Source organism: Dama dama, chromosome 19, assembly GCF_033118175.1.
Source record: "Dama dama isolate Ldn47 chromosome 19, ASM3311817v1, whole genome shotgun sequence".
In the NCBI taxonomy this organism is placed as follows: Eukaryota; Metazoa; Chordata; class Mammalia; order Artiodactyla; family Cervidae; genus Dama; species Dama dama.
In genome coordinates, this window is record NC_083699.1 from 47,447,506 (window position 1) to 47,461,055 (window position 13,550).

At 36.0% G+C, this 13,550-nt stretch overlaps 2 protein-coding genes across 6 annotated transcripts in view; one reads left to right on the top strand and one right to left on the bottom strand.

Annotated features, from left to right (window-relative positions):
- NCBP2 (nuclear cap binding protein subunit 2) overlaps positions 1-13,550 on the top strand; it is a 37,438-nt gene that overhangs the window by 19,966 nt on the left and 3,922 nt on the right. The window lies entirely within an intron of this gene.
- SENP5 (SUMO specific peptidase 5) overlaps positions 1-13,550 on the bottom strand; it is a 53,127-nt gene that overhangs the window by 12,561 nt on the left and 27,016 nt on the right. For 4 of the 5 annotated variants that reach the window (XM_061166891.1, XM_061166889.1, XM_061166894.1 and 1 more), the window contains exon 6: positions 10,324-10,401. In XM_061166891.1, the coding sequence (XP_061022874.1) occupies positions 10,324-10,401 (78 nt within the window). Of the gene's footprint in view, positions 1-3,881; positions 9,556-10,323; positions 10,402-13,550 lie in introns of those variants that run through there. The other variant, XM_061166893.1, reaches the window with a different exon arrangement.

Below are 13,550 nucleotides of genomic sequence, written 5' to 3' on the forward strand. Positions count from 1 at the left end.
CAGAGAGTCCCAAACAGGATAAACCCAAGGCGAAACACCCCAAGACACATATTAATCAAATTAACAAAGATCAAACACAAAGAACAAATATTAAAAGCAGCAAGGGAAAAACAACAAATAACACACAAAGGGATTCCCATAAGGATAACAGCTGATCTATCAATAGAAACCCTCCAGGCCAGAAGGGAATGGCAGGACGTACTGAAAGTAATGAAAGAGAATAACCTACAACCTAGATTACTGTATCCAGCAAGGATCTCATTCAGATATGAAGGAGAATTCAAAAGCTTTACAGATAAGCAAAAGCTGAGAGAATTCAGCACCACCAAACCAGCTCTTCAACAAATGCTAAAGGATCTTCTCTAGACAGGAAATGCAGAAAGGCTGTATAAACGTGAACCCAAAACAACAAAGTAAATGGCAACGGGACCACACCTATCAATAATTACCCTAAATGTAAATGGGTTGAATGCCCCAACCAAAAGAGAAAGATTGGCTGAATGGATACAAAAACAAGACCCCTATATATGCTGTCTACAAGAGACCCACCTCAAAGCAAGAGACACATACAGACTAAAAGTGAAGGGCTGGAAAAAAATATTTCATGCAAACGGAGACCAAAAAGAAAGCAGGAGTCGCAATACTCATATCAGATAAAATAGACTTTCAAATAAAGGATGTGAAAAGAGACAAAGAAGGACACTACATAATGATCAAAGGATCAATCGAAGAAGAAGATATAACAATTATAAATATATATGCACCCAACATAGGAGCACCGTAATATGTACGGCAAACACTAACGAGTATGAAAGAGGAAATTAATAGTAACACAATAATAGTGGGAGACTTTAATACCCCACTCACAACTATGGATAGATCAACTAAACAGAAAATTAACAAGGAAACACAAACCTTAAATGACACAATGGACCAGCTAGACCTAATTGATATCTATAGGACATTTCACCCCAAAACAATCAACTTCACCTTTTTCTCAAGTGCACACGGAACCTTCTCCAGAATAGATCACATCCTGGGCCATAAATCTGGTCTTGGAAAATTCAAAAAAATTGAAATCATTCCAGTCATCTTTTCTGACCACAGCGCAGTAAGATTAGATCTCAATTACAGGAAAAAAATTGTTAAAACTTCAAACATATGGAGGCTAAATAACACGCTTCTGAATAACCAACAAATCATAGAAGAAATCAAAAAGAAATCAAAATATGTATAGAAATGAATGAAAATGAAAACACAACAACCCAAAAACTATGGGACACTGTAAAAGCAGTGCTAAGGGGAAGGTTCATAGCATTACAGGCTTACATCAAGAAACAAGAAAAAAGCCAAATAAATAACCTAACTCTACACCTAAAGCAATTAGAGAAGGAAGAAATGAAGAACCCCAGGGTTAGCAGAAGGAAAGAAATCTTAAAAATCAGGGCAGAAATAAATGCAAAAGAAACTAAAGAGACCATAGCAAAAATCAACAAAGCTAAAAGCTGGTTTTTTGAAAAAATAAACAAAATTGACAAACCATTAGCAAGACTCATTAAGAAACAAAGAGAAAAGAACCAAATTAACAAAATTAGAAATGAAAATGGAGAGATCACAACAGACAACACTGAAATACAAAGGATCATAAGAGACTACTACCAGCAGCTCTATGCCAATAAAATGGACAACTTGGATGAAATGGACAAATTCTTAGAAAAGTATAACTTTCCAAAACTGAACCAGGAAGAAATAGAAGATCTTAACAGACCCATCACAAGCAAGGAAATCGAAACTGTAATCAAAAATCTTCCAGCAAACAAAAGCCCAGGACCAGATGGCTTCACAGCTGAATTCTACCAAAAATTTAGAGAAGAGCTAACACCTATCTTACTCAAACTCTTCCAGAAAATTGCAGATGAAGGTAAGCTTCCAAACTCATTCTATGAGGCCACCATCACCCTAATTCCAAAACCAGACAAAGATGCCACAAAAAAAGAAAACTACAGGCAAATATCCCTGATGAACATAGATGCAAAAATCCTTAACAAAATTCTAGCAAACAGAATCCAACAACATACTAAAAAAATCATACACCATGACCAAGTGGGCTTTATCCCAGGAATGCAAGGATTCTTTAATATCCGCAAATCAATCAATGTAATACACCACATTACCAAATTGAAAGATAAAAACCATATGATTATCTCAATAGATGCAGAGAAAGCCTTTGACAAAATTCAACACTCATTTATGATTAAAACTCTCCAAAAAGCAGGAATAGAAGGAACATACCTCAACATAATAAAAGCTATATATGACAAACCCACAGCAAGCATCACCCTCAATGGTGAAAAATTGAAAGCATTTCCCCTGAAATCAGGAACAAGACAAGGGTGCCCACTCTCACCACTACTATTCAACATAGTGTTGGAAGTTCTGGCCACAGCAATCAGAGCAGAAAAGGAAGTAAAAGGAATCCAGATAGGAAAAGAAGAAGTGAAACTCTCACTGTTTGCAGATGACATGATCCTCTACATAGAAAACCCTAAAGACTCTACCAGAAAATTACTAGAGCTAATCAATGAATATAGTAAAGTTGCAGGATATAAAATTAACACACAGAAATCCCTTGCATTCCTATATACTAACAATGAAAAAACAGAAAGAGAAATTAAGGAAACAATACCATTCACCATTGCAACAAAAAGAATAAAATAGGAGTATATCTACCTAAAGAAACAAAAGACCTATACATAGAAAACTATAAAACACTGATGAAAGAAATCAAAGAGGACACAAACAGATGGAGAAACATACCGTGTTCATGGATTGGAAGAATCAATGTTGTCAAAATGGCTATTCTACCCAAAGCAATCTATAGATTCAATGCAATCCCTATCAAGCTACCAACGGTATTTTTCACAGAACTAGACCAAATAATTTCACAATTTGTATGGAAATACAAAAAACCTCGAATAGCCAAAGCAATCTTGAGAAAGAAGAATGGAACTGGAGGAATCAACCTGCCTGACTTCAGACTCTACTACAAAGCCACAGTCATCAAGACAGTATGGTACTGGCACAAAGACAGAAATATAGATCAATGGAACAGAATAGAAAGCCCAGAGATAAATCCACGAACCTATGGACACCTTCTCTTTGACAAAGGAGGCAAGGATATACAATGGAAAAAAGACAACCTCTTTAACAAGTGGTGCTGGGAAAACTGGTCAACCACTTGTAAAAGAATGAAACTAGAACACTTTCTAACACCATACACAAAAATAAACTCAAAATGGATTAAAGATCTAAATGTAAGACCAGAAACTATAAAACTCCTAGAGGAGAACATAGGCAAAACACTCTCCAACATAAATCACAGCAAGATCCTCTATGACCCACCTCCCAGAATATTGGAAATAAAAGCAAAACTAAACAAATGGGACCTAATGAAACTTAAAAGCTTTTGCACTACAAAGGAAACTATAAGTAAGGTGAAAAGACAGCCCTCAGATTGGGAGAAAATAATAGCAAATGAAGCAACAGACAAAGGATTAATCTCAAAAATATACAAGCAACTCCTGCAGCTCAATTCCAGAAAAATAAATGACCCAATCAAAAAATGGGCCAAAGAACTAAACAGACATTTCTCTAAAGAAGACATACAGATGGCTAACAAACACATGAAAAGATGCTCAACATCACTCATTATTAGAGAAATGCAAATCAAAACCACAATGAGGTACCATTACACGCCAGTCAGGATGGCTGCTATCCAAAAGTCTACAAGCAATAAATGCTGGAGAGGGTGTGGAGAAAAGGGAACCCTCTTACACTGTTGGTGGGAATGCAAACTAGTACAGCCGCTATGGAAAACAGTGTGGAGATTTCTTAAAAAACTGGAAATAGAACTGCCATATGACCCAGAAATCCCACTTCTGGGCATACACACTGAGGAAACCAGACCTGAAAGAGACACGTGCACCCCAATGTTCATCGCAGCACTGTTTATAATAGCCAGGTCATGGAAGCAACCTAGATGCCCATCAGCAGATGAATGGATAAAGAAGCTGTGGTACATATACACCATGGAATATTACTCAGCCATTAAAAAGAATTCATTTGAACCAGTCCTAATGAGATGGATGAAGCTGGAGCCCCTTATACAGAGTGAAGTAAGCCAGAAAGATAAAGAACATTACAGCATACTAACACACGTATATGGAATTTAGAAAGATGGTAACGATAACCCTATATGCAAAACAGAAAAAGAGACACAGAAATACAGAACAGACTTTTGAACCCTGTGGGAGAATGTGAGGGTGGGATATTTCAAAAGAACAGCATGTATACTATCTATGGTGAAACAGATCACCAGCCCAGGTGGGATGCATGAGACAAGTGCTCCGGCCTGGTGCACTGGGAAGACCCAGGGGAATCGGGTGGAGAGGGAGGTGGGAGCGGGGATAGGGATGGGGAATACGTGTAAATCCATGGCTGATTCATATCAATGTATGACAAAACCCACTGAAATGTTGTGAAGTAATTAGCCTCCAACTAATAAAAAAAATTAAAAAAAAAACAAAATCAATTTAACCCTCATACCTAATCTTACTAACCCAACCTAATATAAGAAAAATGCTCAGAATTTGACATGGGGCCACTTATAAAGTAAGATCCTCAGGTTCCATTGTTATGTTTCCATGTATTGGAGTTTATTTATGAAGGCAATTATTTAACAGATGTCTTTGGAGACCAAACATTTGTATATGAAACAAATCAAGAAGAATTTAAAATAATAAATAATATTTAACATTTAAAAAAAAAAAGAAAGAGAAATCAACTGTATTTCTCTATACTAACGGCAAATAATTGCAAGATAACATTTTAAAAATTCTGACACAAAAATAAACTCAAAATGGATTAAAGATCTAAATGTAAGACCAGAAACTATAAAACTCCTAGAGGAGAACATAGAGAAAACACTCTCTGACATAAATCACAGCAAGATCCTCTATAACCCACCTCCCAGAATATTGGAAATAAAAGCAAAAACAAACAAATGGAACCTAATGAAACTTAAAAGCTTTTGCACAACAAAGGAAACTATAAGCAAGGTGAAAAGACAGCCTTCAGAATGGGAGAAAATAATAGCAAATGAAGCAACAGACAAAGGATTAATCTCAAAAATAAACAAGCAACTCCTGCAAGCTCAATTCCAGAAAAATAAATGACCCAATCAAAAAATGGCCCAAAGAACTGAACAGACATTTCTCCAAAGAAAACATACAGGTGGCTAACAAACACATGAAAAGATGCTCAACATCACTCATTATCAGAGAAATGCAAATCAAAACCATAATGAGGTACCATTACACGCCAGTCAGAATGGCTGCTATCCAAAAGTCTACAAGCAATAAATGCTGGAGAGGGTGTGGAGAAAAGGGAACCCTCTTACACTGTTGGTGGGAATGAAAACTAGTACAGCCACTATGGAGAACAGTGTGGAGATTCCTTAAAACAGAACTGGAAACAGAACTGCCACATGACCCAGCAATCCCACTCCTGGGCATACACACCGAGGAAACCAGAACTGAAAGAGACACATGTACCCCAGTGTTCATCGCAGCACTGTTTATAATAGCCAGGACATGGAAGCAACCTAGATACCCATCAGCAGACGAATGGATAAGAAGCTATGGAACATATACACAATGGAATATTACTCAGCCATTAAAAAGAATACATTTGAATCAGTTCTAATGATATGGATAAAACTGGAGCCCATTATACAGAGTGAAGTAAGCCAGAAAGATAAATACCAACACAGTATACTAACGCATATATATGGAATTTAGGAAGATGGTAACAATAACCCTATATGCAAGACAGAAAAAGAGACACGGATGTATAGAACAGACTTTTGGACTCTATGGGAGAAGGCAAGGGTGGGATGATCTGAGAGAATAGCATCGAAATATGTATATTATCAAGTGTGAAACAGATCGCCAGTCCAGGTTGGATGCATGAGACAAGTGCTCAGGGCTGGTGCACTGGGATGACCCAGAGGGATGGGATGGGGAGGGAGGTGGGAGGGAAGATCAGGATGGGGAACACATGTAAATCCATGGCTGATTCATGTCAATGTATGGCAAAAACCACTACAATACTGTAAAGTAATTAGCCTCCAACTAATAAAAATAAATGAAAAAAATAAATAAATAAAATTTAAAAAATAATAATTAAAAAAATTGTTTATAGCAGTTTCAGAAACATGAAATACCTATGGATACATTTAGGTGCAAGATCTGTACACTAAGATTGTAAAAATATTGCTGAAAGAAATTAAAGATCCAAATAAATGGAAAATATACCATGTTCATAGACTGAGAGACAATACTGTTAAGGTCTCCATTCCCTCCAAATGAACATACAGATTAAACACAATCCCAATCATAACCCAGCAAGTTTTTTTAAAAGTAGGGATTGACAAACTGATTCTGAAATTTTGATGAGAATGCAAAAGGACCTATAATTGCCAAAGCTATCTGAAAAAGAAGGCTAAACCTGGCCACTTAACACTGATTAAAGACAAATTATAAAGACAGAGATCAAGACAGTGTGGTATTACCTAAGAACAAAGAGATCAGTGGAAAAGAACATTAAGTCGAGAAATAGACCCACACATATATGGTCAGTTAACTTTCTACAAAGATGCCAAAGCAATTAAAGTGGGAAAGAGAAGTCTTTTCAGGAAATGCCATTGAAACAACTGGATGTTATGGAGGGGAAAAAAAAAACCTTGATCCCTACCTTATGATTACACAAAAACTGAGATGCACCAGAGATGTAAATGTAAAACCTAAAACTATAAAGCTGTTAGAAGAAAATAATGAGGCAAATATTTCTTAAACTGGATATAGAAAGCAAAACTATAAAAGAAAAGAGTATGGTAAATTAGATTTCATCAAAATAAAAATCTCTATTCATCAAAACGCATGTTAAAGAAATAAGGAGAAAAGTTAGAGACTGACTGAGACAAAACAATAAAAAATATAGATTTGACATAAGACTTATATCTAGAACTCAAGGACTTCTTTATAATGCTTTTTATTCTTATCATTCACTCATTTTTCTATTGAGTTGGTGAGGTTGTTTTCTTATTGATGTGTAGAAGCATTTATATATTTAAAAAATATTTCTTTGATATTTGATATATACATTTGATATCAAATATTTCACATAAATATCAAATTTTTCCCAGTTTACTGTTTACCTTTTTATATAGTTGAATTAATTCATTTTTCTTTTATATCATCAGAGTTTTAAGTTGTACACAGAATGGATTCTGCTGCTTTGAGATTAATTTTTTAAAATTCTGCTGTGGATTTTCTTTGTACTTTCATTGTTTCACTATTTGTTGCATTTCAAATTCTTGGTTGTTCCATAATTTTTCTTAATGTAATCAAACTTAGTAAGTACTTAATTTTTCTATTTTTCCTTTTTTCTTTAATAATAATGGTATTTATGACTTATTTTTTTCTCAAAAGAGATTTCATTTTATTCCATAGCAGCTGCTAAGATTGTGTTCCCTTTTCTGTCCTTTACTAGATCATTTGTATATAATCTATTTTCTTTTAGACCCAAGGTTTATATCAAGTTATATGTGTGAAAATTTTGAAGATTTTTTTAGACACCTTTTATTATTTATTTTTAATTTGATTGAACTGTGGTTAAGGAATAGTATATGTAATAATTATGGCCAAGTACATGATCAATTTTTACAAATGTTTCTTGGATATAAGAATAAATGTATATTCTCTTTTTTGAGGGATATAAAGATCTAGTATAAATCTATTAAGCCAAAAACACTGGTTGTATTTTATATGGTCTTATTTTTTATCTGCTAGATTTGTCCAACTATGAAAGAGGTCTCTCAATATCACTATTTACCAAAGTCTCCTTGCTTTTGTAATCACTGTTATGTCTCCTATATACTAAAATTTTATCACAGTGTACTTTTCACACTAAATTCTACCTCATTTGCTATTAATACTACTGTTCCTCCTTTTTGCTTGCCACTGCCACTTCTTTCTTTTGGTTTGCATTTGCCTAGTACCTGTCACTTTATTTTCAAGCTTTTTCATATTACTTTATGTTTGTTTCTTATACACGCATATAGTTGGATTTTCCGATGAAATCCAATCTGAGAGCGTCCAGAGGATAGAACAATTTAATTTATTCTATTTAATGAAATGACACTGAATTATACTTGGCTTTATTCCTTCAATTTCATGTTATTCTTTATTCAGAAATTTTCCCATGCTATTTACAAGACATACCTTGTTTTACTGTACTGTGCAGATACTGCATATTTTGTAAATTAAAGATTTATGGCAACCCTGCATAGATAAAGCCTATTGACACCATTTTTCCAACATTTGTTTACTTCATGTCTCTTTGCCACATTCTGGTAATTCTCACAGTATTTCAAATTTTTCATTATTATTATATTCATTATAGTTATTCATGATCAGTGATCTTTGATATTATTGCTCTCACTCAGGCTCAGGGAATGATTAGAATTTTTTTTTTTTTAACAAAAAGGTACTTTTAATTAAGTACATAATTTTTTTTACATAATACTATCACAAACATAAGGGACTATTGTGTAAATGTAATTTTTATATGCCCTGGGAAAACAAAAAATCTGGTGACTCACTTTTTTGCAATATTTACTTTATCGCCGTGGTCTAGAACCAAACCAACAATACCTTCAAGATATACCTGTCTAACCGTTCTCTACTCCATATTACATATGATCATCTTTCCTCAGCTATGTAACTTCTCCTGGTTAAGTAGCATCCTATTATATGGATGTATATACATATATTTATTTATATATATTTTATATTTACTTTTATTTATTTATTTGGCTGCACCAGGTCTTAACTGTGGCACTCGCAATCTCTGTTGCAGCATGTGGGATGGCTCTAGTTCCCTGACAAGGATCAAACCCAGGACCCTGCATTGGGAGCCCAGAGTCTTTGCCACTGGATCACCAAGGAAGTCTTGGATGTATATTTTTCATTTGACCAATCCCCTACTAATTAGTTGTCCTCAATTTTTCTAATATAAACACCACCACAACCCATCTAGTGGCACGAGTTACATGCTTGGAAGTCATCTTTCACAGTTCTTCTTCTTCATTCCCCATAACCTACTCATCACCAAGTCCTGTTAATTTACTTCCTAGGTCACACTCGTATTTGTGTACAACTCCCATCTCTTCTAGTATTGTAATTTAAAGTACAGTTAATCTGCAGTGGCCTCCTACTCACATCAACTTTGCTCCCACATTCATCCATCTTCAGTGCCACTAGAGCAAAATACAAATTGGATGTTGTCACCTAAAACCCTTCAATAGATTCTTACACATTCAGGATAAAATTTAAAACGTAGACCACAAGGCCCTGCATCTCTGAATCAAATTCTCTTCATGCCACTCTCTTCTTTGGTCTCTGCATTCCGGCTATTCTTTCTTCTCCCATGCTTCTACCAGCATAATATAAAAATGATGACTACTTAATGTATGTTTATCATGTGTTTAGTGATTTACATGCATTCTCATTTAATTCTCACAAGATAAATATAACTGGCATTCCCATTTTTTAGATTATAAAACTGAAGCTTAAGGGAATTAAGTAATTTGCCTAAGGTCTTACAACTAGTTAAGTGGCTGAACCAGGATGTGAACCCAGGTCTAAATCCTGAGTTCATTATTTCCCCAGATGTGCACTCTTCAATTTAGTTTATCTTGGCACTACTGATGATGCCTTGCACAAAAAACCTACCTAGCAGCTGTTTGTACTTTGCAAAAAATAATTTACACCCACACTTTCATAAGACTTAATATCAAAAACAGAACATAAATAGGCTTTTAAAATAATGTTTCTGACATAGTCAATGAATACAGAGAAATTAAGGTTGGAAAGAACCTTAGGGATTGCTTTATCATTTTGTTTTTATAAATAACCAATCTGAAGCCCAAATTAACCATCTTATCTAAGTTGCACAGCCAGCTAATAACAGTGTCAGAACCTTTAATTTCCAATCCAGTGCTTTCTGTTATAGCAGATTCAAATCAACTGGATAGATTCAGAAATTTTACTAGTGTCTTGTCTTTCAAACAAAAAGATTTAAAAGAAGTAACAAAAAGCAACTTTAAGTTAATGGGCCTGTTTCTACTATATATCATATTGGCAGCAAAGATAGCTTCATCTGCATTTCAAATTTAGAATAAAAAAGAAATAAAGCAAATACCTTTTTAGTCCATCTTTTTACTCCATTATACCCTTTGGTAACCAGCTGTCTATGAAAAAAGCTGTTGAAGAAGTGAACCTAGAAAGACATCAAATACAAGCACTCAAGCTTATATTAGGCTGTGTCAGGACTTAAATTCACAACAAAAGGGAAATTTAAAAATCCCTGAATGTAAGACAGACCAAAAAGTGAGGAAAAATTTTTTCTTAAAAACAATGACCAAAACATACATTAGAGCAATTCACAGAAGACTATTTCAAATTTTCATTAGAATGACCTTACAGATGTGGTCTATTATCAGAACTGGACTGGGGCAGTAAACAGATGACCTGAATCCAATCAAGTAAAGAAACAATCTGATAAATCTCATCAAATCACAGTGATAAAGTTGAAAAAGGCTATGAAAGAATAAGGTAACAGCTTGAACTCAAGGGATGGCCAAGTACAAAACTAATCCCATCTGAGGAATGTGGATTTGGAGACTCCTATAGTCATAGTAACTATAAGAAGGTCACTGTTAACACTAAAAAAATTACTCTAGTCATATGGCGCATCATGTTCTGCATCCTTGGCCTTTTCAAAATTCTGGCTTATAAATGAGTATCAGCTCACCAGAGAGAGTAAACATACTATGGTCTTCAAGTGTTTACTCAGTAACTTTGACTCACTTGAGATGATAAAACTGCTCCCTTTAGTGCTAAGGTTCTCAGGATGTGGCCATCAGACCAGCAGTGTAAGTATCACCTGGGAACGTGTTAAAATATAAATTCTCAGGCCACACTCCAGACTTAATAAAGCAGAAACTATGAGAGTGGGCTCAGCAATCTGGTATCTGAGGATTCTGATGCACATTTGTTTTGAGAACCATGGAGCTTTAGATATCCATTAAAATGCTTATAGTAGCCATCTCTAGGCAGAGACTGTCCAACGTTTGAATGCATCAGAATCTGAAGTGCTTATTAAAAACAGATTGCTAGGACCCACTCCAGTTTCAGACTTACCAGAAATTTTGGATGGATCCAAAAATTTGCATTTCTAGTAAATTCTCACATGATGCTGATGCTGCTAGTTTGGGGACCATACTTTGAGAACCACTTTCAGTTAGTTCAGTCACTCAGTTGTGTCCAAGTCTTTGTGACCCCAGGGCCTGCAGCATGCCAGGCTTCCCTGTCCATCGCCAGCTCCCAGAGCTTGCTTAAACTCATGTCCATCGAGTCGGTGATACCATCCAACATCTCATCCTCTGTCGTCCCCTGCCTTCAATCTTTCCCAGCATCAGGGTCTTTTCCAAGGAGTCAGTTCTTCGCATCAGGTGACCAAAGTACTGGAGTTTCAGCTTCAGCATCAGTCCTTCTAATGAATATTCAGAACTCATTTCCTTTATGATGGACTGGTTTGATCTCCTTGAAGTCCAAGGGACTCTCAAGAATCTTCTCCAACACCACAGTTCAAAAGCATCAATTCTTCGGCACTCAGCTTTCTTTACAATCCAACTCTCACATCCATATATGACTACTGGAAAAACCACAGCCTTGACTAGACGGACCTTTGTTGGCAAAGTAATGTCTCTGCTTTTTAATATGCTATCTAGGTTGGTTATAGCTTTTCTTCCAAGGAGCAAGCATCTTTTAATTTTATGGCTGCAGTCATCATCTGCAGTGATGTTGGAGCCCCCCAAAAATAAAGTCTGTCACTGTTTCCATTGTTTCCCCACCTATTTGCCATGAAGTGATGGGACTGGATGCCATGATCTCCCTTTTTTGAATGTTGAGTTTTAAGTCAACTTTTTCACTCCTCTTTCACTTTCATCAAGAGGCTCTTTAGTTCTTCTTCACTTTCTGCCATAAAGGTGGTGTCATCTGCATATCTGAGGTTATTGATATTTCTTCCAGCAATCTTGATTCTAGCTTGTCCTTCATCCAGCCCAGCATTTTGCATTATGTACTCTGCTCTATAATTTAAATAAGCAGGGTGACAATATACAGCCTTGACGTACTCCTTTCCCGATTTGGAACCAGTCTGTTGTTCCATGTCTGGTTCTAACTGATGCTTCTTGACCTGCATATAGATTTCTCAGGAGGCAGGTAAGGTGGTCTGGTATTCCCATCCCTTTAAGAATTTTCCATAGTTTGTGGTGATCCACACAGTCAAAGGCGCTGGCATAGTCAATAAAGCAGAAATAGATGTTTTTCTAGAATTCTTTTGTTTTTTGATCATCCAGAGGATGTTGGCAATTTGATCTCTGGTTCTTCTGCCTTTTCTAAATCCAGCTTGAATGTCTGGAAGTTCACGTACTATTGAATACTGGCTTGGAGAATTTGGGGCATTATTTTGCTAGCATGTGAGATGAGTGCAATTGTGTGGTAGTTTGAACATTCTCTGGCATTGCCTTTTTTGGGGATTGGAATGAAATCTGACCTTTTCCAGTCCTGTGGCCACTGCTGAGTTTTCCAAATCTGCTGACATATTGAGTGCAGCACTTTCACAGCATCATCTGTCAGGATTTGAAATTGAAGTTCAGCTGGAATTCCATCACCTCCACTAGCTTTGTTATAGTGATGCTTCCTAAGGCCCACCTGACTTCACATTCCAGGATGTCTGGCTCAAGGTGAGTGATCACACCATCATGGTTATCTAGGTCGTGAAGATCTTTTTTGTATAGTTCTTCTGTGTATTCTTGCCACCTCTTCTTAATATCTTCTGCTTCTGTTAGGTCCATACCATTTTTGTCCTTTATTGTCCCCATCTTTGCATGAAATGTTCCCTTGGTATCTCTAATTTTCTTGAGGAGATCTCTAGTTTTTCCCATTCTATTTTTTCCCACTATTTCTTTGCACTGATCTCTGAGGAAGGTTTTCTTATCTCTCCTTGGAAGAGAGATAAGAACTCTCTTCGGAGAGAGAGTTGGAACTCTGCATTCAACTCTTTGGAACTCTGCATTCAAATGGGTATATCTTTCTTCTTCTCCTTTGCCTTTAGCTTCTCTTCTTTTTTCAGCTATTTGTAAGGCCGCCTCAGACAGCCATTTTGCCTTTTTGCTTTCCTTTTTCTTGGGGATGGTCTTGATCACTGCCTCCTGTACATGTCATGAACCTCTCTCCATAGTTCTTCAGGCACTCTATCAGATCTAATCCTTTGAATCTATTTTGTTACTTCCACTGTATAATCGTTAAGGGATTTGATTTAGGTCATACCTGAATGGTCTAGTGGTTTTCCCTACTTTCTTA